This window comes from Callorhinus ursinus, unplaced genomic scaffold (assembly GCF_003265705.2).
Source record: "Callorhinus ursinus isolate GAN/ISIS: 27379988/994484 unplaced genomic scaffold, GSC_fseal_2.0 scaffold1, whole genome shotgun sequence".
NCBI lineage: Eukaryota > Metazoa > Chordata > Mammalia > Carnivora > Otariidae > Callorhinus > Callorhinus ursinus.
This window is the reverse complement of record NW_027397063.1, coordinates 62,355,576-62,381,406: the sequence shown is the minus strand read 5'-3', so window position 1 is coordinate 62,381,406 and position 25,831 is coordinate 62,355,576. Positions and strand designations below refer to the sequence as shown.

Here is a 25,831-nt window from a genome sequence, read left to right as displayed (position 1 = left end):
TGAAAAAGTAAATTCACTTAAAAGGCTTATAATTAGGGATTAGAAGATTAGGAAACAGAAAATTAAGATAAAGAGAAGTTTGTCAATCAATCCAGAGTGACATCCTTTGCCTGCCCAGTCTTCTTGTTACAATTAATCTGCACATACCCAATCTTATCCCAAGAGGGGGGCATGTGATCTCTTTTTGGGTACTCCTATGCAAAAAAATTCCATTTTCTTAAAACATGGTAGGCAATTTTATTAAGTAGGTTTAAATATGATTCCAATCCATGTCACTACAAGCCAAGAACCACATTTAAATTTGAAATCTATTATTTAAAATTTTAAAAGCCTCATTCAGAATTCATGACTCAGTGAAGGAAAGAAAGAAATGAGGAAAAAAAAGCAATGAGGTACTTCCACATGTATATATTTACTGAGACTGCCATATATGTGAACCTGTTTATCTAAACTGCTATATATGTACAAAAAAAACCCAGAACACACAAAGAAACTTGGTGAATGGGGGCTGAGATAGGTGGAAGCTCATCATTGTACACCTTTTTATACCTCTTGAATTCTGAACCATGAGAATATAATTACCTATTCAAAAAAAATTTAAATAATTAAAATACGTGAAGAAATTGGCCTAAACCACAATTAGAAATAAATTGTCATCATAAATGACTCCAAGTATACCTATTTTGCCTCTTTTATATTCACATATAGATTATAATCTTAAGAATAAAGACGGTGCTTCCCAAAATTTCTTAATAGGAATCATCTGAGTTGTTAAAACACACTTTGGGGTCCAATCTAGACCTACTGAATTAAGCTTTCCCAGGAAGACATAATCTGCACAAAAAGTGGCCCCAAGTGATTTTTACCAAAAGTCAGAGACCCCGTTAACTAAGGAATAAAATTCATTTCTGGAAAGAGCAACAACTTTTTAATTAGACAGCCCTGGATTTATCTCTTGGCTCTTCCATTTACCTGTGTGATCCTGGATAAGTTACCTGGCCTTTTTGTGCCTCAGTTTCCTTATCTATAAAATGGAGAAATAATACTTCTAGGGTTGTTATAAAGATTGATCTATGAAAAGGGTATGGTTCATAATCTTTCTCTAATGCTTAATTTTACCTTGCTTCCTTAAAAAAAAAAAAAGAAGATATCTGACATACAGATAGCCAATAGTATCAGTTTCCTTTCCTGACATCCAAATTATACAGGTGTTCATGTATATGTCACTCAAACAATATTGTTAAATGCTGCTGAAGCAGTATTTATTGATCATTAATCTTCTCAAAGACATATAATTTTCTTAGTCATGAAACTAAGAACCATTCTAACAAAAAGCATTTAACTAGCTCAGTTTAGTTGGCTTATTACTGACAAGTTTGACACATATCACTCACTTTTTAAAGAATGCTCTCATCCTACCTAAAAAAAAGAAAAGTTACTTTACACACCTTAACAAAATGAATAAAAAATACAATGTTGTCTTGTCTATTATTTTTTCCTAATCCAAATTATAGCATCCCTAAAATAATTTCTCTCTCAAAAAAATCCTCTAATAGTTGTACCTCTGTTATGTTTCTCTCTCGTAATGAAGCCAACTCATACGGATCCACAAAAAGTCCTGTCGGGATGTACTGTTTAATTAAGAGTCGGCAGGTCTGTAAGTCCTCAATGCTTTCTCCAAATTTCACTTTTATTAAAAGGTCTCTGTAAGACAAGTAAGTTTAAAATATATCTCTTCATTCAATTATTAAATAACATAGCATAACACTGCATTCAAGTTAGTGGAAACACTATTTCAAATTCAAACTCAAAATCTATTTTTCAAAACATTATAAAGTCAAATGAAGTATTTATTTCATGTCAGAACCACTCATTAGATCTTTCATAAATTCTTGTCAAGAGCCACATTATAGTATTAGTATGAAAACAGACAACAATCAATGGAAAGAAATATAGTCCAAAAATAGACACACATATATTTATATGGCAATAAAGGTGCCAACATAATTTGATGGGGAAAGGAGAGTCTTTTCACCAAATGGTACTGAAACAAATAGGTATCTATACAGAAAAAAATGAACCTTGACATCAACCTCATGCCATATACAAATATTAATTTGAAATAGAGCGGTGCCTGGGTGGCTCAGTCAGCTAAGTGTCTGCCTTCGGCTCAGGTTGATTGAGCCCCACATCGGACTCAGGTCAATCAAGCCCTACATCGGGATCCTTGCTCAGCAGGGAGGCTGTTTCTCCCCTGTCTACCCGTTCTCCCTGCTTGTGCTTGCTCTCTCCCTGTATCAAATAAATAAATAAAATCTTTAAAAAAATAATTTGAAATAGATTATAAACCTAAATGTGTAACTGTCCCAGATTTCTGTCTGAAGGCACATTTGGGACCAAATGCAGGGAAGGAAATCCAAAGTACAACATGGTGGTTTTGCTTAAATTATAAAACAGAGACAGAATTTAAGAGAGACTGAAGTGGCTGGAAGTCAAGGTGCTAAATTCCAGAGAGGAAGGAACTATGTAGAAAGAGTTCTATAAATCTGAATGGGATTCCCCTTGAGATTTTGTTGAATACTAAGAAAAGCATGAGAAAAGTTTAACTCCAAAAGACTGGGCAAAGAACAACCAGGGAACTGAAAAATGAGAAATTCTAAAATTTCACACACAGTTGGGAGATATTTGCATTTCAACCAACCAGAGATCACAGCTTTTGGTAGAGATACCAATAGAGTAAGACCTTAGCAGCTAAATTAGCCTTGCAGTAAAGGCCACTTTAATTTTAAACCTATACAAAAAAAAGGTTAAAAGGAGCAAGCTGATGTAAACAAGTAACTTAATTGCTAACAGAAAAAATAAGACAAACACACTCAAAAACGCTCATATCTACAACATTCACTTTGTTCAGTATCACATCAAAAGTCACTAAACAGGGGCGCCTGGGTGGCTCAGTTGGTTAAGCGACTGCCTTCGGCTCGCGTCATGATCCCGGAGTCCCGGGATTGAGTCCCGCATTGGGCTCCCAGCTCAGCGGGGAGCCTGCTTCTCCCTCTGACCTTCTCCCCTCTCATGCTGTTTCTCTCTCTCTCTCTCAAATAAATAAATAAAATCTTTAAAAAAAAAAAAAAAAACAAAAGTCACTAAACATGTGGGTGCCTGGGTGGCTCAGTCAGTTGGGCATCCAACTCTTGGTTTTGCCTCGGGTCATGATCTTGGAGTCGTGAGACTAAGCCCTAAGTTGAGCTCCACCCTCAGCACAGAGTCTACTTGGGATCTTCTCTCTCCTCCCCCCTCCTCAAGGGCACTGTCTCCCCCCCTCTCTAAAATAAATAAATAGGGGCACCTGCGTGGCTCAGTCAGTAAGCATCTGCCTTCAGCTTAGGTCATGATCTCAGGGTCCTGGGATTGAGCCCTGAGTAAGGCTCCCTGCTTAGTGGGGAGTCTGCTTCTGCCTCTGCCCCACCCCTTCACTTGTGCACTCTCTGGCTCTCTCACTCTCTCTCAAATAAATAAAATCTTAAAAAAAAAATAAAATCGTTAAAAAGTCACTAAAGATGCAAAGGAGCAGGGAAATGTGACCAATAACCAAGAAAGAAACCATTCAATAGAAAGAAATGACAGAATTGACAAAATTAGCAAAGGACATTAAGTCTTCTTAAATATGCCAACATGTTCAAAGGTTTACAGAAAAAAATGAACACTGTGAAGGAAAGAGAAGAGATTTTATATATATATATATATACATATATATATATATATATATATATATAAAGAACTAAATGCAACTTTGAGATGAAAAACACGATTTCAAATTAAAAAAAAAACTATCCAGATATGAGTAAAAGCATTTAGACACTGCAAAAGGAAAGATCAGTGACTTGGAGACAAAGCAACAGAAACTATCCAAACTGAAGAATAGAGAAAAAATTTGGGGGGGGGGGAACAGTTTCAGTGACTTTAAACAATATCAAGTGGTCTAATATATATATCTAATTTGAGTCCTAGAAATAGAGAATGTAATAGAAAAAATATTTTAAGACATAATGGCTGAACATTTTCTGAATTTCATGAAAACTATAAGCCCATAAATCTAAGAAACTCAACAAATCCCAAGCAGGATAAACACAAAGAAAACCACACCAAGATATACTATCATCCAGTCACTGGAAAAAAAAAGTCTTAAAAGCCATTAGAGGAAAAAGAAACATAGATAATAACAAAGAATAAGCCAGAGGACAATGGGACAAAGTATTTAAAGTATTAAATGAGAAAAGGCTACCAATATAGAATTATATATCCAAAAGGAAAAGCCTTCAAAAATAAAGGCAAAACAAAAACTAAAACAAATATGAACTAAGAGAATTTGTCACTGCAAGAAACGGTAAAGGAAATTCTTCAGGCAGAAAGAAAATGATATCATATGGAAACAGGGATCTACAAGAAAGAAGAGCAAATGGTAAGTATGTGAGTGAATATAAGAACTTTTTTTCTTATTTTTTATTGCTTTAAAATGTGACTGATAGAGAAACTGGAACCCTGTGCATTGCTGGTGGACATGTAAACTGGTGCAGCCTCTAAGGAAAACAGGATGATGATTCCACAAAAAATTAACATGGATGAATCTTGAGCACATTATGCTAAGTGAAATAAGTCAGCGACAAATACTGTATGATTCTGCTTCTAAGAGGTATTGAGAGTAGTCAAATTCAGAAGGACAGAAAGTGAAATGCTGGTTGCCAGGGGCTGGGGGAAGGGGAGAATGGGGGGCTGTTTAATAAGTACAGTTTCAATTTTGCAAGATGAAAAGAGTTCTGTGAATGGATGGTGGTGATGGTAACACAATAAAGTGAATGTCCTGAATGCCACCCAAGTGTACAATTAAAAATAGTTAAGATGGGGGATGCCTGACTGGCTCAGTTGGTAGAGCATGTAACTCTTGATCTCAGGGTCATGAGTTCAAGCCCCATGTTGGGTGTGAAGCCTACTTAAAATTTTTTAAAAATGGTAAGTGTCATGTTATGGGTGCTTCACAATGAAATAATAATGAAAAAAATACATGACGACTCAAAACAAAAATATTAACAGTAGCAGGGCTTATAAGTAAAATATAAAGTTGATACATGTATGGCAACAAGAGCATAAAAGATAGGAGAAAGAAATGAACTATTCTAAGATTTATACATTATTCATAGTATGGAATAACACTGGAAGGTAGACTATGATAAGTTAAAATTGCACACTGTAAACCCTGAAGCAACCAACTAAAAAAAGAGAGCAGTATTGTGCGCCTGGGTGGCTCAGTTGGTTAAGCGACTGCCTTCGGCTCAGGTCATGATCCTGGAGTCCCGGGATCGAGTCCCGCATCGGGCTCCCCGCTCAGTGGGGAGTCTGCTTCTCCCTCTGACCCTCTTCCCTCTCGTGCTCTCTATCTCTCATTCTCTCTCTCAAATAAATAAATAAATTAAAAAAAAAAAGAGAGCAGTATCATTAATAAGCCAAAAACGGAGATAAAGTGGAATGCTTAAAAAATACTCAATTCATCAAAAATAAGGCAAGAAAAGAGAGAAAAGATTAGCTAGGACAAAAAGAAAAGCAAACAGAGGGGCGCCTGGGTTGCTCAGTTGAGCTGACTCCTGATTTCGGCTCAGGTCATGTTACCAGGGTTGTGGGATAAAGCCCGGAGTCAAGCTCCGTGCTCAGTGAGGGGCCTGCTCAAGACTTTCTCTCTCCCTCTCCTTCTACCCCTCCTCCCCCTCTCTCTCCCTCTCTAAAAATAGAAAGAAAAGAAAAAAAAGAAAAGCAAATAGAAAAAACGTAGCAAGATGGGTAGATTTAAATCAAACCAACCAAATCAACATTTATATTAAAAAGTAAACGGTCTAATCACTCTAATTAGAATGTAGAGACTGACAGACTGGTTAAATAGCAACACTTAATTTTTATGCTGTCTACAAGATACACATTAATAATAAAAATAAGGAGTGGCTACATTAACATAAAAAATGCAGACTTCGGAACAAGGAATATTGTCAGGGATAAAAAAGGACGTTAAACCAAGATAAAAGGATCAATTCATCAAGAAGATACAACAATCCTAAATGTACTGTGTGCACCTAAAAAACACTGCTTCAAAATATTCATGTATTTTATTTCACAGCAAAAACTGGGAGAACTTCAAGGATAAATAGATAAATCTGCAATTACAGCCAGAGATTTTAATACCCCTCTCTCAATAATGGATAGAATAAGTACAAAAGCAGGAAGGATACAGAAAGCAATGAACAACCTTCAATCAAGTTTATCTGACATTTATAGAATGTTCTACCAAACAAAAGGACATTACAGAAAAACTGTAAGCTTGGGCAATTAAAAAAGTCTCTAGAAGTTTCAAAGGACTGAAATCATGTTAAGTATAGTCTCTAACCACATGGAATTAAGTAAGAAATCAAGAGGAGGAGGAGACATGGCCTTGACCAAAGCCACAGCCTCAGACTCAGTCTCCTCGGGCTATGCCTGGGATCTGCTGCCAGAAGGCTTTGGCTTCACGGCTGCCTATGTAATCTCAGGTTTCTTTACCTCCAGAAAGGAAAAAAAAATGGATACCTCACATCCTGGAAATTCATTTAGAAGACTGAAATTAGGGACTTCTTTCAAATTTGGACATGGCCAATTGAGGAGCAACAAGACCCAACAGGCCAAATACTGTAAATAAAATATGCCAGTTGAAACCAATACTGCTGGGAGAGTCTGCTGTTGGCTAATCAAGTCTGGTTTCAAGATAGTACCACTGTGGCTGCTTTTGCAACCCAAGCTGTCTATCATGATAATACAACAGTGAAGTCTGAAATACGCAATACAGGTGGTCGAGAATGATACTATAGCCTATAGCACCAATGTACTACAGAAGAGCTCAGTCAGCCATAGGTGAAGAGGAGAGCTCAAATGAGGAGTCCTTTGCAAGAGCAAAACACTGGGTTAAAGAACCTCAGAGGCAACCAAGTCCCAACACTGTCATAGCTTTACCAGGAAACAAAGCTGACCTAGAATAAAAGAGCTATAGATTTCCAGGAAGCACAGTGCTATGCAGATGACAAGTTTATTATTCACAGAGACATCAGCTAAAACATCAATGAATGTGAATGAAATATTTACAATAATAGCTAATAAGGTGCCAAATAATGAACCGCATAATCCAGGAGCAAATTCTGCCAGAGAAAAGTAGCAGAACTTACTGAACCTACACAGCCTACCAGGGGTCAGTGTAATTAAACCTCCCTTTTGAGCTAGCTAGAATATTCTTTTGCTTCCTAAATGTAAGTAACAGTGAAATTGGTGCACTTACCCAGTCCAGTACAACTTCCAAGAAGAGACTTATGATAGTCAAGGTTCTTTTTTTTTTTAATTTGTTAATTTTAGAGAGAGAGAGAGAAAGAGAGAATGAACGGTGAGAGGGAAGGGGCAGAGGGACTGAGCCACCCAGGCGCCCCGAGTCAAATTTCTTTTTTTTTTTAAAGATTTATTTATTTGACAGAGAGAGAGAGAGAGAGAGAGAGAGAGAGATCACAAGTAGACAGGCAGGCAGAGGGAGAGGGAGAAGCAGGCTCCCTGCTGAGCACACAGCCCGATGTGGGGCCGATCCCAGGACCCTGGGACCATGACCTGAGCCGAAGGCAGACACTTAACTGACTGAGCCACCCAGGTGCCCCTCAAATTTCTACTATAGAAGTATTTTAAGTGTTTTGAACTTAATTTTTAATAACATGCATGTGTCCCTCTGCCTGTTTCAGTAATAGGAGAAAATGAAAGCTGTGTGTGTCTACTCGCTTTATTGGAAGGTTAGGGGAAATCATTTCTCATCACCAGAGATCTAACAAACGACTATCTGGAACCTCAGTTAACCAGACAGTTCTATGAAAAAGTCTATGAAAGACTTGGTACTTATTGATTTAGGCTTTGCAAAAACATTATTTTTTAAAAAGGAGATTCTAAAGATACTTATACTTTGCTACAGTAATTCAAACAAACAGTAATTTCTCCTAGTATCTATATTTAAAGCATATATTCCACATTTTAACAAATTAACTTGGTCACCTGGCTGGCTCAGTCAGTGGAGTATGCAACTCTTGATCATGAGCCCCATGTTGGATGAAGAGATTACTTAAAAATAAAATCTTAAAGGATGCCTGGGTAGTCCAGTAGATTAAGTGGCTGCCTTGGGCTCAGGTCATGATTTCAGGGTCCTGGGTTGGAGCCCCACATCGGGTTCCCTGCTTAGCGGGGAGCCTGCTTCTCCCTCTCCTCCCAGCTTGTGCTCTCTTTCATTATCTCTCTCTCAAATAAAATCTTCAAATAAATAAATAAATAAAATCTTAAAAAAACAAAACAATTCACAAGAAAATAGTCCCAAGGGATGCCTGGGTGACTCAGTTGGTTAAGCATCTGCCTTCGGCTCAGGTCACGATCCCGGGGTCCTGGGATTGAGTCTTGCATCGGGCTCCTCGCTCAGTGGGGAGTCTGCTTCTCCCTCTGCCTGCTGCTCCCCCTGCTTGTGCGCTCACGCACTCTCTCTCAATGACAAATAAATAATCTTAAAAAAAAAAAAAGAAAAAGAAAATAGTCCGATATCTTCAGGTGAAGAAAATGAACATCAGTGCATTCTAAACTATAACCAGTCCTGTTATTTTTTTTAAAGATTTATTTGACAGAGAGCACGCACAAATAGGCAGAGCAGCAGGCAGAGGCAGAGGGAGAAGCAGGCTCCCCACCAGGCAGGGAGCCCGATGCGGGGCTCGATCCCAGGACTCTGGGATCATGACCTGAGCCAAAGGCAGCTGCCCAACCAACTGAGCTACCTAGATGCCCCACCAGTCCTGTTATTTTTAAAATAGACTTTAAGGGCACCTGGGTGGCTCAGTCAGTTAAATGCCTGCCTTTGGCTCAGGTCATGATCCCATGATTCCATGCTCTGCAGGGAGTCTGCTTCTCCCTCTGCCCCTCCTCCCACGTGTTCTTTCAATCTTTCTAATAAATAAATAAAATCTTTAAAAAATAAAATAAAATAGACTTAAAAAATCAAATGTAACCACAGCTGGCTTTAGGAATATGAAACTGATAAATGCATCTTTTGGAGAGGGGAGGGGGAGAGGGAGAGAGAGAATCTCAAGCAGGCCCACACCCAGCATGAGGCCGACATGGGATTTGATCCCACAACCCTGAGAACATGACCTGAGCCGAAATCAAGAGTCAGACGTTTAACCGACTAAGCTACCCAGGCGCCCCATGATAAATGCATCTTAATGAATAGCACTTCCAGCAAACATGTAAGCTCTTCAACAAAAATGAAACAAACCAGATGTCTGTGAATCTGTTTACTTACTACTGATTTTGTTTAGAGGTTTAAAAGGGGCTTTTGGTGCACCCCGATGTTTATAGCAGCAATGATCCACAACAGCCAAACTGTGGAAAGAGCCAAGATGTCCATAGACAGATGAATGGATAAAGAAGATGTGGTGTATATATATATATATATATAATGGAATATTATGCAGCCATCAAAAGGAATGAGCTCTTGCCATTTGCAATGACGTGGATGGAACTGGAGGGCGTTATGCTGAGTGAAATAAGTCAATCAGAGAAAGACATGTATCATATGACCTCACTGATATGAGGAATTCTTAATCTCAGGAAACAAACTGAGGGTTGCTGGAGTGGGGGGGGTGGGAGGGATGGGGTGGCCGGGTGATAGACATTGGGGAGGGTAATGTGCTATGGTGAGCACTGTGAATTGTGCAAGACTGTTGAATCACAGATCTGTACCTCTGAAACAAATAATGCAATATATGTTAAGAAAAAAAAAAGATAGCAGGAGGGGAAGAATGAAGGGGGGGAAATCGGAGGGGGAGACGAACCATGAGAGACGATGGACTCTGAAAAACAAACAGGGTTCTAGGGGGGAAGGGGGTAGGGGGATGTGTTAGCCTGGTGATGGGTATTAAAGAGGGCATGTTCTGCATGGAGCACTGGGTGTTATGCACAAACAATGAATCATGGAACACTACATCAAAAACTAATGATGTAATGTATGGTGATTAACACAATAAAAAACTTTTTAAAAAGGGGGCTTTTGTTCCCTTTGGATATAATAAAGTCAATGCACTATGTACATTTAAACTTATTTTAAATTCAATATTCAACTGTACTGTAAGTAGGGTACTACACTGTAGTTTCCATATATGTTTACTACTTTTCTGCAATATTAAGAGTTGTTTATTTTTTTTATTTTTTTATTTTTTAAAGATTTTATTTATTTGACAGAGACAGATAGCAAGAGCAGGAACACAAGCAGGGAGACTGGGAGAGGAAGAAGCAGGCTTCCCGCCGAGCAGGGAGCCCGATGTGGGACTCGATCCCAGGACCGTGGGATCATGATCTGAGCCAAAGGCAGACGCCTAACGACTGAGCCACTCAGGTGCCCAGGGATATAAAAATCATACAGACTATCTTTCTTCACAAATCCATGATCATCTATGTAGAATATCCTAAGGAATCCATGAAAAAGCTACAGGCATTGATAAGTGATCTCAGCAAGGAATTAGGGTACAATATCAACGTACAAAAATCAACTGTATTTTATTACCAGCAACAACCAAGCAGAAATAAAAACTTTAAAATAATAGTTTTTACATAAAAAAAAACATGAAACACTTAGGGGTAAAATTTTTTTTTAAGATCTATTTATTTAGAGAGAGACAGAGAAAGAACACAAGCGGGAAGGGCAGAGGAAGAGGGAGAGAACTTCAGGCAGTCTCCACTGAGCATGGAGCTCGACTTTCGGCCTGATCTCATTGTCTTGAGATTATGACCTGAGCCAAAACCAAGAGCCAGGTGCTTAACCAACTGTACCACCCAGATGCCTGGTTTTTTTGTTTGTTTGGTTTTAAAGATTTTATTTATTTATTTATTTATTTGAGAGGGAGAGAGGACATGTACGTGCATGCACATGCGTGAGTGGGGGTACAAGCAGAGACAGACAATCTTAGGCAGACTCCGTGCTCAGCAGGGGCCTAGTCAGGAGTTGGGAGGGGTGGGGGGTGGGTAGCAGCGGCTTGATCTCATGACCCATGAGATCATGACCTGAGTCAAAGCCAAGTGTCGGATGCTTAATCAACTGAGCCACCCAGCTGCCCAACTTAGAGGTAAATTTAACAAAAGATGCATAAGACTTATACTCTAAAAGTCACAGTATTGTTAAAGATAAGCTGATAAAACCTAAATTAATGAAGATGCCATATGCTGCACTGGACTACTCATTAACAGTAACATGTCACTTCTCTACAAATTGATCAAGAATTTCAACAGAATCCCAATCAAAATTTCATGAGGCTTTTTTGAAAAAATCTACAAATTGATCCCAAAAGTTATACAGAGCTGCCAAGGATCTAGAATAACCAAAACAACTTTGAAAAAAAAGTTGAAGCATTTAGATGTTTTGAAGTCGTAATTTCAAGCTACAGTTATCAAGGTAGTAATTACTGGCATATGGATGGACGTTGAGATCAAGGGTTGGCAAACTTTTTCTGTAAAGATCCTAACAGTAAATATTTTAGGCTTTGTGAGCCTTATAAGGTTTCTGTTACATATTTTTCTTTGCCTTTAACAACAACAACAACAACCTTCAAAAATGTAAAAATCATTTTTATTTTTAGTTCAAGAGTGGTACAAAACAGGCCATGTGCAGGGTTTGGCCTTGCGCCAGTTTGCCAAATGTTTGTGCATAATAGAGTGCACAAATAGATCCTCACATATAAGGTAAGTAATTTTCCAATAAATGTATCAAGGTAATTTGTTAAGGAAAGAATAATCCTTTCACTAAATGATGTTGGATCAACTGGATATCCATAAGGAAAAAAATTAACCTCAACCCTTCCTTAATAGTACACACAAAAATTAATTCAAAATGGATCACACCCCATATGACACTTTCTTTTTCTTTTTTTATTTTTTATGTTGGCTCTACTCACGACCCTGAGATCAAGACCTGAGCTGGAATCAAGAGTTGGATGCTTAACTGACTGAGCCATCCAGGACTGCCCCAGATGACACTTCTAAAAGAAAATTTCAATGATCTTGAAACAGACATGGATTTCTTACACAGAACCAAAACCACTAACTATAAAAGAAAAAATTGATAAATTAAAAATTAGAATTCTTACAACCCAATAATAAGATGGCAAACCACTCAGTTTAAAAATGGACAAGATTTGGGGCACCTGGGGGGCTCATTTGATTGGGCATCTACCTTTGGCTCAGGTTACAATCCCAGGGTCCTGGGATCCAGCCCCATGTCAGGCTCCCTGCTCAGCGGGGAGCCTGCTTCTCCCTCTCCCTCTGCCACTCCCCCTGCTTGTGCACGCTCTCTATCTCTCTCTCTGTCAAATAAAATCTTAAAAATAAATAAATCAATTAAATAATTAAATAAAAGTAGACAAGATTTAAGCAGACGCTTCACAAAGGAAGATACACCAGTGGCCAAAAAGCACATGAAAAGATGCTCAACACCATTAGTCATCAGGGAAATACCCATTAAAACCACAATGTGTTACCACAACACACCGACCAGAATCTCTAAAATTAAAAAGACTGACCATACCAAGTGTTGGCAACGATGTGGCAGGGACAGAACTCTCATTTACTGCTCATAGGAATGTAAAACAGTATAACCACTTTGAAAAACAGTTTTGCAGTTTCTTAAGTTCAACATACACCTACCATATACCCAGCAACCTAACAGAAATGAAAACATGTTCATATAAAGACTTGTACACAGATGTTCATTATAGCTTTATTTATCATGGCCCAAAATTAGAAATGACCCCAATGCCATAAAAATGTGAATGGATAAACAAATTTTAGTACTCAGCAACAAAAAGGAACAAATTACTGCCATGTAGAACATGGATAAATCTCACTGATATAATGCTGAGTGAAAGAACCGAGATATCAAAAAGATATACTGTATGGTTTCATTTACATAAAATTCTAGAAAATCTATATAGTTAAAGAAAATCGATCAGTGGTTAGCTGAGTCTGGGTATGGGTGAGGGAGAGTAATTCGAAGCAGCAGCACATGGGTATTTTTGGAGATGATGAAAATACTCTATATTTTGATTGGGGTGGTGGTTACGTGGGTATATAGACTTGTCAAAACTCAGTGAAGTTGATTAAAAAATCACTATGAGGGGTGCCTGGGTGGAGCAGTCAGTTAAGACCGACTCTTGGTTTCGGCTCAGGTCATGATCTCGGGGTCCTTAGGCCCCATGCTCAGCGCAGAGTCTGCTTGAGATTCTCTCTCTCTCCCTCTCCCTTACCCCTCCCCCCAAAAATAAATAAATAAATCTTTTAAAAAATCACTATGAAATAGTACTATAATAATTCCTCTTTTACCTGTAAGAAAACAAAGCACCAAGTTTAAAACACCCGTGTTACAGTCTTTATAGAAAAATTGTTACTTCTGACTCAAAAGGTATGGGGAAATGCTTTGAGACTTTATATAAATGTATGATATTAGGTTTTGGTTCTCAATCAATAAATTTTTATGGATTCATTGCTTCTAGAACACAGCAGCAATTTTAAGAATTGACTATTAAGAGCAGCTATGTAGAGAAAGAGTTGTTTTGGATTTTTTTTTTGGCTTATATTTTTCCAAGTAGCCTGAGGTAATTTTACACATAGCATTTTATTTTCCTAATAATTTGTATTCATTGAAAGAATTTTGAATAATATTTGTGGCATTGTTATATTCTATTTTCATCCAAAAATATTTCTAGTGATGTAAAAGTTAAAGATAGAATATGCAAATCAATTAAATCCAAAAGGATTTAAATTAAATTAAATCCAAAAGGATTTGAGGAAACAAAAATATTTTCCCTCCTTGAAAAAAAAGAAAGAAAGAAAAGAAAAGAAAAGAAAGAAAAAGAAAGAAAAAATCGAAGCACTGAGAAACTAACTTATCCAAGGGCCAGGATTCAAACCCTAATAGTTTTACTCTAATGCCCACATTCTTAGCCACTATATCACTCTTCCTCTATAAAAGTAGAATACACCTATAATATCTTTTCTTCCAGATAATGCATATGTATTTATGAACATGTTCTATTTTATAATTAGAAAAAATATATGTATTTAAAAAGACAGAGACTATTCAGGACCTCCCTCCAAGATGACATTCAATCTATTAATCAGAACATGTTGGATAACTCTGTTGATCTTTATGAACTCATTCAACTGTTTTATCTTTCAGTTCACATTCTTTATCTTGTTCACAAATACAACATGTTAAAACTTCATAAAAAGTCTTGCAGAAGATCAGATACACTACATCTACAGCACTTCTTTGATCTATCTAGTGGATCTATAGGACAAAAATTTGTCATAAATTCATGCTAGTTCCCAGAGACTACCACTGCCTCTTTTGTGTTCACAAACCATCCTTCTAACAATCTGGGCTAGAATTTTGCCCAAAAGCTACATCAACTAACTAACCCCCAGATTATCCAAAGATTACAAACAGAAGTTCAGCAATCATTTAAGCAAATTCTTCTACTGCACTGAACTATAGATCATCACAGAAGGGAGACCCTAAACTCATTCATAATAGTAAGGTCCTTTTATATAATTCCCTTACATATTCTGCACTTCAGTTTCCTCCTACCAATATCTGCTTGACCCTCTCCAGGGTGGAAGTAATTCTTCTTGACCAAGAAGACAGAAATAAGAAAAGCTAACAAATTCTACTTTCTATAATCTGTTAATGTTTCTTCCTCTACCCTAGCAGCAAGATTATACCTACTCTAAACATAACTAAAAAGCCTTTTTAAAAAATGATTACTGGCATTTTTCTGAAGGTCTCAAATAACTGAGATTTCTAGTTTCTGAATCTATCCTTATGGGTTCTGTCACTCTTCATCCTTGGTTTTATGTCCTGGTTTTTACCTTCAGTACTTCTAACTGGACAGCTACTTTTGCTGTCACGATAGCCTCTTCAGGAACTTCTTTCTTCCTCACTGGAGTCACTTATAATTACACTATCAAATTTGCATTATTTAGTATTTCCTATTTCTCTTGAGAATACATACCAATTTCTCTAAAGACAGAAGCTATAACCTTGGCATGGGTGGTGGGTGGTTCAGTCGGTTGGGCATCAGACTCTGATTTCTGCTCAGGTCACGATCCCAGGGTCCTGGGATGGTGCTCAATGGGAAGTGTGCTTGTGATTCTCTCTCCCTCTGCCTCTCCCCCCGCTTGCACGCATGCTCTCTCTCAAATAAATCTTAAAAAAAAAAGAAGCAGCTATAACCTTGGCATAACTACCCTGACACTGCTTAAAATTTGTCTAAAACTCAGTCAAAAACTCCTTTTAGAAGTGACTTCCCTCCCAAAATCAGTTTTATTACTTTATAGTCACATCTCCTCTTTCTCTGAAACTGTATTGCCCAACTTGATCATCTATCTCATTGTTTGTAATAAGAGCTAACATTTCCTGGGGATGTACTATGTGATAAGCACTACATTAAAAGACTTCCCATATATTCTCAGATTTAATCCTCGTGAACCTAATGAGGAAATACTATCATTATCTAATTTTACTGGTAAGGTGGCAAAGATTTAAGTAAGCTTGACTAAGGCCGAGAGTTACTAAATAATAGAGCTACACTCTGAGCCCAAATCTGAGTTAAAAAACAAAAACAAAACAAACCCCAAGTTTTTTCTACTATACCTCCTAGCCATTCACATGTAGGCTAACTTTAAAGAGAGTGAGAGTGAGATGTCTCAGTTTAAGGTGACTTATAAAATGCAGCAATTTTAAAAAATAAATGTATCAGATTTTGTATATCAAATAATAGAATCATTTCAAATTAATTACCTTGAAAAGCTTTAAAGTTTGGGAACTTTTCTTACAGAACAGTTTCTACAACTTTTTATTAGTCTTGTAAATATCTTCAATACTAGCAAATATTCATTTTTGAGAATTTTTTTAAGTGGGAAGCAAAGCAAGGTTTATTGAGCGATAGTAAAGTTTACTGAATGATAGAATACAAAGCTCCCAAAGAGGAAGGGGACCTGAGAGGGTTGCCCGAGAATAATTTCTATTTTGGGAACAGCTTGGTCATTTGGAACCAAGTCTTATAAATCAGAAGCAGTGATTTAGGGTGATATAATATCTTAGTACATGAGAGCATGGCTTTGGAGTATGATAGTCATAAATTTGAGTTAGAGCCCTACCACCCTAACTTCTACTAAATTATTTAAATTCTCTGAACCCTACTTCTCTCAACTGAAAAGGAAAAAGGGAATCACTTTTTGGCCTTCTGGCTAAGATCAAGTGAAAAACAAGAAAGGTATCGTCTATCTCACAACCATTGTGAAGATTAAGTAAATCTGGCTATATGTATGTTATATATATTAAAAATACACATGTGGGCACCTGGGTGGCTCAGTCGGTTAAGTGCCTGCCTTTAGCTCAGGTCATGATCCTGGGGTCCTGGGATCGAGTCCCACATTGGGCTCCCTGCTCAGCAGGGAGTCTGTTTCTCCCTCTGCCCCCCCAACTCCCGTCACTCGTGCTCATGCGCACACTCTCTCAAAAATAAATAAAATCTTTAAAAAAATACACATGCATGGTAAATAATACACAATTGTTTTCTCCTCTTCTCTACTGTTATTTATTTATTTTTAATAATTTATTTGACAGAGAGAGAGAGTGTGTGTGCAAGCAGGGAGAGTGGCAAGCGGAGGGAGAAGCAGACTCCTGGCTGAGTAGGGAGCCTGACACAGGACTCCATCCCAGGACCCTGAGATCATGACCTGAGCCAAAGGCAGACACTTAACCTACTGAGCCACCCAGGCACCCCTCTACTGTTATTTTGATCATTATTTCAAACTGTGTACCACAGATGATAAATCTGTCACTTATAACTTGTAAGAAAGTAAGAGATTTTCAGTTTATCCATTTTCCAGCTATTGATTTTTTGCTCTAAATTATACGAAACAGTATTTTGACATAAGTAAAAGTCAGTGGGCAACTTACCTATGGAAACCATCTTTCAAAACTTCTTGCCTCAAAATAATTTCTGAACAAGTGGCCCTTATGCCTATAAGAACCAGAAGATTTCTTAAAATAAAATAAGCACTCAATGAAAGAATATTTAAATAATTAGAAATTGTTTGAATAGGCTTTACTTGCCTGGAAAATCTAACCAACCTATAAACAAAACAAAAGCTTTTAAAACTTAAACAATTTGAGCTATCTAAAAAGCTACTTCTAATATAGCTTAGGCATTAAAAACATTGACTTTGGAGTTAAACTGCCTAGTTTCAAATCTGAGTCTGTCCCTTAAAGCTATGTGACTTTGGACAAGATAGTTTATCTCTTTGCTATCTGTCATGAGAATTTAATAAGAAGCACGTAGAACAGGGCTTACCACATAGTAAGAGCTCTGTGTAAGTGTTTGTCATTAATACTCTTTTATTCAGATGATCCCAGGACACCAAAAGGAAAAGAATGGCTAAAGAGCCAGGAAAACTCAAGTTTTAATCCTGGTTCACTGAAACCATGTTTCAGATACATACTGCCAACTTTTGTATTCTACCACCCACACCTACAAAACTGAGAAGATGGTACAATTATACCTTGTGGAGCTGTTGGGAAGGTTTAAAACAGAAACAAAAACCTGAGGCTTGTGAAAGATTCAAAGGGTTCCTTTATAAACTTAGAATAACCCCAAATCGCACTGTACTGACACAATGCAGAAGTCAGATATTAAAACTATTACTTGATGTCAGCATCATAAAATTAAAAATTCAGGGGCACCTGGGTGGCTCAGTCAGTTAAACATGTAACTCTCGATTTTGGATCAGGTCATGATCTCAGGCTCTGTGCTGGGTGTGGAGCCTGCCTAAGATTTACTCTAACTAAAAAATAAATAAATAAATAAATAATTCAGTTACTGATGACCATCAACTCTGCCAGGTATCTTGCTATGGACCTTTACTCCATTTTCAAAAGCTGGAAGTGCATGGAAAGAACATTAGAGCAAACACAAAGAAAACCATATATTATTGTGTATTGCTAAGTCTATTAGATTTATTCCTGAAAAGATGCATGAAAAAGTATGAAAATGAAAACATTGAAATATACAAGGGAAGGAAAAAAGTATGGAAAAATAATATTTATTAAATGATATCCATATGACAAACCCTCTACTTGGGGCTTTCACATGTTTTAACTTTCACAACCTAGCAAAATAGGCAGGCAAAATTACTGCCATTTGCACACAGGAGGAAACTCTGATTAATAAACACTTCTAACTGGTTCTAGGCCATACCACTAAGTAAGTTACTGATTAGAAGCAAGATTTGCCAGAGTTTTAAAGCCCAGGGTATTTCCACTTTCCTATCTATTATAAAAAAATCCTTATTTGCTTCAGAGAAGCATATATAATCATTTCCAAAAAACAACCTCGAGTATCTTTTTTTACAAATCTAGATGTTTCATTATGTTTAATTTTAATAGGGGTGGAGAGTAAGGATTTATATCTACCTATGAGTTAAATTAGGAGAAAAAGGTCAGATTAATAGGCTTAAATTCTATTGGGATATACACTACAGAATCACATTCATCTTGGGATGGTAGAAATTAATTTACAAACAGTATAGCAAATAGATTGTTTATGATTTTTAAAACAAAAATACCATTTTCAAAATGAATGTTGCATCTGAATGACCTTCAAGATTCTTCCTCTTAAATATTACTTTGATTACTGTGGCCTGAACTGGCTCTGGAAATTGACCTCTTTTTAATCATAAAATACCAGGGCTGGAAGAGTCTTTAGAGATCACCAAATCCAGTTGTTTAAAAATTCATTTTGGCTTAATACTTCAAATAAATTTGGAAACCTAATATGTGAAGACACAAAAGCTGTGACTGACATAGCCTAATATCCTCACTTTACAGATGGAGGAACTTACCTAATTTGTACTGACTTTCCTTATTGTAATTACTACGGCACTTCCCCACTACTCTGCAAGCTCCACGAGGGTTGGGGCCGTATTTAGCTCAGCGCTGGATCCACAGCACCTAGCACAGCACTGCGGCCCATCAACTTGGGCCCAAAGAAATGAATCAACTCGCTTGCCCAGCCGGTAGTCATAAGAGAAGCTCCAGCCCAATCCAGTCTATTACAAAAAGTTTGTAAAGCAAAACTAGTTGTCCTCCCCTTCCCACGCCATTACCCCGTCAGTCTCTCTATTCTGGACTGGAATTCTCACACCCCACAGGGCACTGCGGCCTTGCTGGTCCCCTCGGGGGTCCCAAGCTTCACGCATCTCAAGACACTTGACCGCCGTACTTCACTCACGGTATTTTAGTAATAGTACGGCCAATACTACCTCTGAACGACAAAGCCAGACTCTCCAGAGACCCAAGAGAAGCCTCTGAGCAGTGCCTGTAGGGTGGGAAGGGTGGGAAGCACGTGGCCTCTGCTTTTAACCTCCCCCAGGTCACCCAGCAGGTTCTACGTCCACGCACCGAGGTCCGGAGAAGTACCAAACCTTGCAAAGCTCGGAGAACGGAAAAGTCCGGACTGCCCCCCGCCCTCGCAGCCCCGCCCCTCCCTTTACCAGCGTAGTTGGGCGCGGCGGCGAAGTCCGTGCCTGGTGTGCTGGTAAGTCCAGCCGCCTCCCAGAGGAGCAGCCAGGCCACCGCCCGGACGCCCACGGCCCTGGCAGCCAGGACGCTGGAGAACGCGCCCTACAGAGGAGCGCGCTGGGACGAAATGCGAACTGAGGAGACTGCGCACGCCTATGCCGCTCGTAGAGCGTGCTGCCACGGAGTTAGTGACCTTGACGGAAGACAGTACGTGCGCCTGCGGTCCGGCCGTTCCCCGGCTCCCCGCAGCTCTAGTAACCCCGAAGCTTCCGGCGTTGCGGGAGGCGTCAACCCTAGCTGCCTCATTGGCTCCCTCGCCGCCCCGCCCCTCGCCGTCGGTCAGGGGCGGGGCGAGGAGCGGCGCACGCGCCGTGACGTACGCCAGGGCTGTTGCTGTGGGAACGACTCCGTGGGCTCCGGTCCGGACCTGGATCACCCGCGCAGTCTTGCGAGCTGTATTGGGGAGCTCCGTCTCCACCTCCACTTCAGGTACTTGCGGATACGGCCCTCCTGTAGGGAAATTCACCCTACAGCCAAGTCTGCGGGTTTATGGCTGTCTACTCTTCCTACAGCGGCAGGCTCCGCCCGGCCTCAAAGTCGAATTAAGTGCTCCTCTGTGCACTACAGTTGGGTGGAAACAAACCTCTCACGGCTGTTTTAAGACCTTCCCCTGCAGAGGATGCACTTTCTGTATTTCTCTAAGGGTAAGAAAGTCAGTCTTGCAGTAGCGGGGACGTGAGTTAGGGAGAGGATCGTCTCTCTGTTGCCAAAATCCGTACACTTTTAGGTGCTGTGGGGGATGTTTAGCAAGATTATGGCAGTCACTGATTCCTGGGGAGAAAAGTATTAATTCCGAGAAGGAAGAGTTAGGTCAGTGTATCGTCTGTCTTCATGAATTAAATTGAATCTGTAAGTAGGCCCAGGTGCAGATTGAAGGTAGGACCGGTGTCTGCAAGAGGAAAGATGTCAGACTGTATTATCGAAAACCGAAAATAGCAGTATAAGCATGAAACTAAGAAATATGGAGACAAATTTTGGAAGAAACACTTAAAAGAATTGAAACTGGTTGCCTATGAAGAGAGAAAGGCAGAGGACAACAGTTTTTTGTTATAATCCTCAGAATTATTTTACATTTTAAACAATATAAACATTACTTTACTACAAATAAAAGTTAAAATTTTTTAAAGATTTTATTTATTTATTTGACAGAGAGAGACAACGAGAGAGGGAACACAAGCAGGAGGAGTGGGAGAGGGAGAAGCAGGCTTCCTGCCGGGCAGGGAGCCCGATGCGGGGCTCGATCCGAGGACTCTGGGATCATTACCTGAGCGGAGGCAGACAGTTAACCGACTGAGCCACCCAAGCGCCCCTAAAAGTTAAATTTTAAAAAGCCTCTGTAGTCAAAAAAGCGACATTGTTATCAATTGCATACATCAGTCATGAATACAGCCATTTATTTGCTTGAGTGCGTGGAATTTATACTGTGCTCAGTAGGCTCTCCTAGAAAGCTTACTAACAGACTAGATTTTAAGGACGTGAACTGGGAGTAGTATTTGTAGAAGGGGGTGGGGTGGGATCGTTTGCATCAGATCAGAGCACAGTAATTTGAAAAGGCAGTTCTTTATGATTTCTTTCTTTCTTTCTTTCTCTTTCTTTCTTTCTTTTTTTCAAGATTTCATCCATTTATTTGACAGAGAGAGAAAGCACAAGTAGGCAAAGAGGCAGGCAGAGGGAGAAAGAGAAGCAGGCTCCCCGCTGAGCAAGGAGCCTGATTCAGGGCTGGATCCCAGAACCCTGGGCTCATGACCTGAGTGGAAGGCAGACGCTTAACCGACTGAGCCACCCAGGCGACCCTCTGATTAATTTCTTAAGAGTAAAAATTCTGACGTCCAACAATAAAGAGTGAATAGTATAGGTAATGGTATATCCATAGGACAAAACACTTGAAAGTCATAGAAATGTGCATTTTAGTAAAGCATCTAAGGACAAAATCACATAAGTTGTTAAATTTACAAGGCAGGAAATAGGTGTATAATATAAAAAATACTATACTAAAACTATATGTGTAGAAAAAAAAGAAAGAATCAAGGGTAATCATTTTATATGTTTCCTCCTCCTCTTTCCCCATGCTACCCCCAGTCTTCTCCAAAGTACTATGTTCCTATGGTGATTCTCTAGCAGAATAAAGTTTATAAAGGTATCATCACCCTATGCTGCTTTACCTCTGGGTTCCTTGACATTTGCAAATCTTCCTGAGAATATCATAGTCCTATCTAAAGCAATCCCTATAATTAAGTGTATTTTGGCATTAGGCACCAGGAAGAGGGAATAGAAAGTATTAACTGCAAAATAGCTGTGTTTCTTGTAACTGAGAAAACATAGACAAATAAGTTGAAAGAAAAAACATGTAAACTTTATTGCCTTGTATATGTAGAGGTTGAATCTGTACCGGGTCTGCATTTTTTATCAGACTTGTAGACTATAAACACTTAAAGGATATACAGGGGCTGTATCTTATATTAGTATATTAAATTAAAATTTTTTAAAGATTATATTTATTTATTTATTAGAGAGAGAGCGAGTGCGTGTGCAAGTGAGGGGAGGGGCAAAGGGAGAGGGAGAGAAGCAGACTCCTTGCTGAGTGCAGAGCCCAGTGTGGGGCTCGGGCTTATCCTGAGATCATGACCTGAGCTGAACCAAGAGTTGGCCCCTCAACTGACTGAGCCACCCAGGCACCCCTGATACATTAAACAAGTATGTATGGTATTTTGCTGAGATATTCTGTAACAATGGATATGTTCCCTGCCCTCCTGCAGCATATAGAATAGAAGGGAAGATAAATGATTCAATAAGTAATCATAAAAAACCCGATGAGTAAAATGATTGGGAATGTGCAGAGGAGACAGACGTGGGCTGGTGAACCACTCAGGACATAATGTTTAAGGTTAAAAAATCATAGTATCTTGCCATAGAGGGTACGTGTACATACTTGTTTAATTGGTAAATTAAAAAGATCCTCTAAGTTGATTCTTGGGCTGACTTAGGGGTTCATATACATATCTTTGGTTAAGAGTGCAGTACACTGAGAGGTCCAGACTAAACTGCATTTCCAGGCTCATGTGTGAACAAACCTACATGCCTCAATGAACCAGGGATCCAACAACTAAGGATAACCCCAGGGCCAAACTGAACTTTCAGGGTAGGTCTCAAAGTATTGAAATTGACAGGCTGAGCATGCAACTCTAGAACTGGACTAGAGCCAGATCTGCTGGGGAGGAGGGGTACTGGCGAGTGTGATTTATCCAACACATATTTTTTTCCCCTTTAGCAGGAAGTCATTATGTGACTAACACATTTTCATCAGATTTCCTCTGATTTACCCTGAAGTGTATGTAAGAATGATGTGCACTGCCAAGAAATGTGGAATTAGGTTCCAGCCTCCAGCTATTATCTTAATCTATGAGAATGAAATGAAGGGGAAAAGTCGCCAACGCATCATGCCAGTCCGAAACTTTTCGAAGTTTTCAGGTACCTCATGTTTTATCTTACCTCCTATCTTAAATGTTCTCTAAATCACTTAATAAGAATGATTTCAGTCTCATAACAGAGTGGCATGGCCTTCAGAGTTAGACAGTCCTAGGTTCAAATCATGACTATCAGGGTAGATAGGTGAGCCTCAGCTAAATTACTTATTGTCAGTGAGCTTCAATTTCCTGATCTGTAAATGGAAATTGATAATCCCACCCTTTCCGAATTATAATATGGGTTAAATGAGATAGCATTATTCAATCATACTGAATCCCTTCTCTCCCTCCAAATGTGTTTTTTATTTGTAATCTTGATTTTTTCTTAGTACCAGTACTAATATCTAAAACTAATAAATCCTTTTCATCTCGGATGTTTTCTCCAGTTGCAAGTGTTTAACATCTCCTCAAAGTGATTTTAAGTTAAGGAAATAAAAAATGCATCCCTCCTTCCCCCACCACACTCAAAGCTCGATATAAAGGAATAATAGTTCTGCAAAATAATTAATTCTGAAAAAGCCACTTAGCTACTTGGCTCTCATAGCAGATAATGCTTTCAGTAGTTTGCAGTGTATCTGTTGTGTGTGGTATATAGTTTCATTTTTCCCTCCTAGATTGCAACAGAGCTGCTGAACAATTAAAGAATAATCCACGACACAAGAATTACCTGGAACAAGTGTCCCTGAGGCAGCTAGAGAAGTTATTCAGTTTTTTACGAGGTTACTTGTGGGGGCAGAGTTTGGCAGAAACAATGGAACAAATTCAACGGGAAACAACAATTGATCCTGAGGAAGACCTGAACAAACTAGATGATAAGGAACTTGCTAAGAGAAAGAGCATCATGGATGAACTTTTTGAGAAAAATCAAAAGAAGAAGGATGATCCAAATTTCATTTATGACATCGAAGTTGAGTTCCCACAGGATGAACAACTGCAGTCTTGTGGCTGGGACACAGAGTCAGCTGACGAGTTCTGATATCAAAAACTCAAAGAATTGATTGGGCTAGCAGAAAATCCATGTCTATACAAAGGATGTATGAACATGGTTCTAGAAAAATCTGTAAAGAACACTAAATGTACATGTTGGGTCAAGTTTGGATTGACCAGGTTACTTTTCAAAACCAGGACATGTAGAGTATCTACTATGTAGATGCATGAGGAAGATACGAAAACCAGAATATAGGAGTCTGCCTTTAAGGAGCTTACAATCTAATTGGAAGATAATTCAAAAGCTTGTGAAAAGCTAATTAACAGAATTAGGCAGCAAAAAGATTAGAGCCAGATGCGTGATAAAAGTTAAAGAGGGTCAGAGCCTAGATGACCATAGGGTTAGAATAGTCAGGGAAGACTTTGTCCTTTAGTAGAGAGATGGGACTTTGCCTGACCCTCAAAATGGTAGTGTTTGGAAAGAAGTTTATATAGAATTCCAGATGAGAGAAGCTGGGAGAAGAAAGGGGTGGGGGAATGGGTAGTGGTATAGAGATAGGGATTAGAACATTTTATTTGAGGGACAGTAAGCATATTACAGTTTGGTAAGATTGGAAGGCGTGTATGGTTACCAGGGGATTATCGTGTGTGCATTTTGTCTTTAACTCTGGAGTATATGTATATATATGTATTTTAACTCCGGAGTAGGAGAGTAGCCCTGCAGAATGCCCTGCAGCTGCAAGTGGATGTCATTTGATGGACAGCAGGGGAATTCTGCAGCTCCAGGAATCAGGAAACCTGTACTAAAGATATTCTGAAACCCTGAAGCTCTTCCCATAAATAAGGAGGTTTGTTTGTAAAATGGGAAATCTAGCCATAATGAATGAATAATAGGCATCGCCAGTTTAGGCCTATTCATGAGTTTGGATCTACAAAGAGAAGATCTTTGTTGAGCCAGGTTATATGTGTACAGATACATCTTTCTTCTTATTAGAATATTAATTGGCAGATATTCTATGTTTTCTGTAAGGAAATTAATACTAAATAAAACTGTAAAAATTATTCAGTCTTTCTACCTCTCCATCCCTACTCTCTTTACCATTAAAAGCCCCATGAAAGGGATCATTCTTTTTTTTTTTTACAAAAAATTACAAATTTACTCACATAACATATTCTAACACGTATCAAAGTTTCAAGCAGGTCCTTTTGAATCTCGAATAAGAAATTACAACATTCAGCATTAATTAAAAATAAGAGAAGGGTGATGGTGGTCATTTATGGGTTTTAGTCTAAAATGAAAATGCAGAGAACATTTATTTTGGTGGATCTGTGTTGATGCCATATTTCTCCTTGAGAAGCTTCAACTGCTCTTCCTTCTTTTTTGTGTCCATCTTCTGAAATGCCCTGTTGGCGTTATAGTACAAAACCACCAGGTATCTGTTACAAACATTGAATCCTTAAAGGTGATCACATGCATTCTTGGCATCAAAGATGTCTTCATAGACCACAAAAGCTGTTCCTCTAGTTTCAGGTGTGTTCCCCGTTCACCATCTTGGCGGCTTGCATTGCCATCTCGGTGGGCTGATAAGGTTACGGCAGCAAACACCGGAATTCCCCCAGACACCTCCAGAGCTCGCTCTACTGGACCGCAACACCGTGTCAAGGCCAGGAC

General features: G+C 38.9%; 2 protein-coding genes and 1 pseudogene across 7 annotated transcripts in view; 2 read left to right on the top strand and 1 right to left on the bottom strand.

Annotated features, from left to right (window-relative positions):
• Positions 1–19,810, bottom strand: part of PIGX (phosphatidylinositol glycan anchor biosynthesis class X) — a gene marked incomplete at its 5' end in the record, with an annotated part of 35,082 nt that extends 15,272 nt beyond the window's left edge. Inside the window, 3 exons of the mRNA XM_025866484.2 lie at positions 1,563–1,704; positions 17,090–17,153; positions 19,681–19,810. Of these exons, the coding sequence (XP_025722269.1) occupies positions 1,563–1,704; positions 17,090–17,153; positions 19,681–19,810 (336 nt within the window). The remainder of the gene's footprint in view (positions 1–1,562; positions 1,705–17,089; positions 17,154–19,680) is intronic.
• LOC112827552 (ras-related protein Rab-5A pseudogene) lies at positions 6,666–7,272 on the top strand (annotated as a pseudogene).
• CEP19 (centrosomal protein 19) lies at positions 19,809–25,228 on the top strand. Of its 6 annotated transcripts, XM_025876154.2 has the most exons (4): positions 20,104–20,197; positions 20,281–20,412; positions 23,096–23,236; positions 23,847–25,228. In XM_025876154.2, the coding sequence occupies exons 2-4, from the start codon at positions 20,388–20,390 to the stop codon at positions 24,206–24,208; spliced, it is 528 nt and encodes a 175-aa protein (XP_025731939.1). In that variant the 5' UTR covers positions 20,104–20,197; positions 20,281–20,387; the 3' UTR covers positions 24,209–25,228. The 6 variants fall into 6 exon arrangements, with proteins under 6 accessions (XP_025731976.2, XP_025731947.1, XP_025731939.1 ...); XM_025876191.2 differs by lacking the exon at positions 20,281–20,412 and having other exon boundaries at positions 19,809–20,197; XM_025876162.2 differs by lacking the exon at positions 20,281–20,412 and having other exon boundaries at positions 20,088–20,197; positions 23,037–23,236.
• Positions 25,229–25,831: the final 603 nt, after the last annotated feature.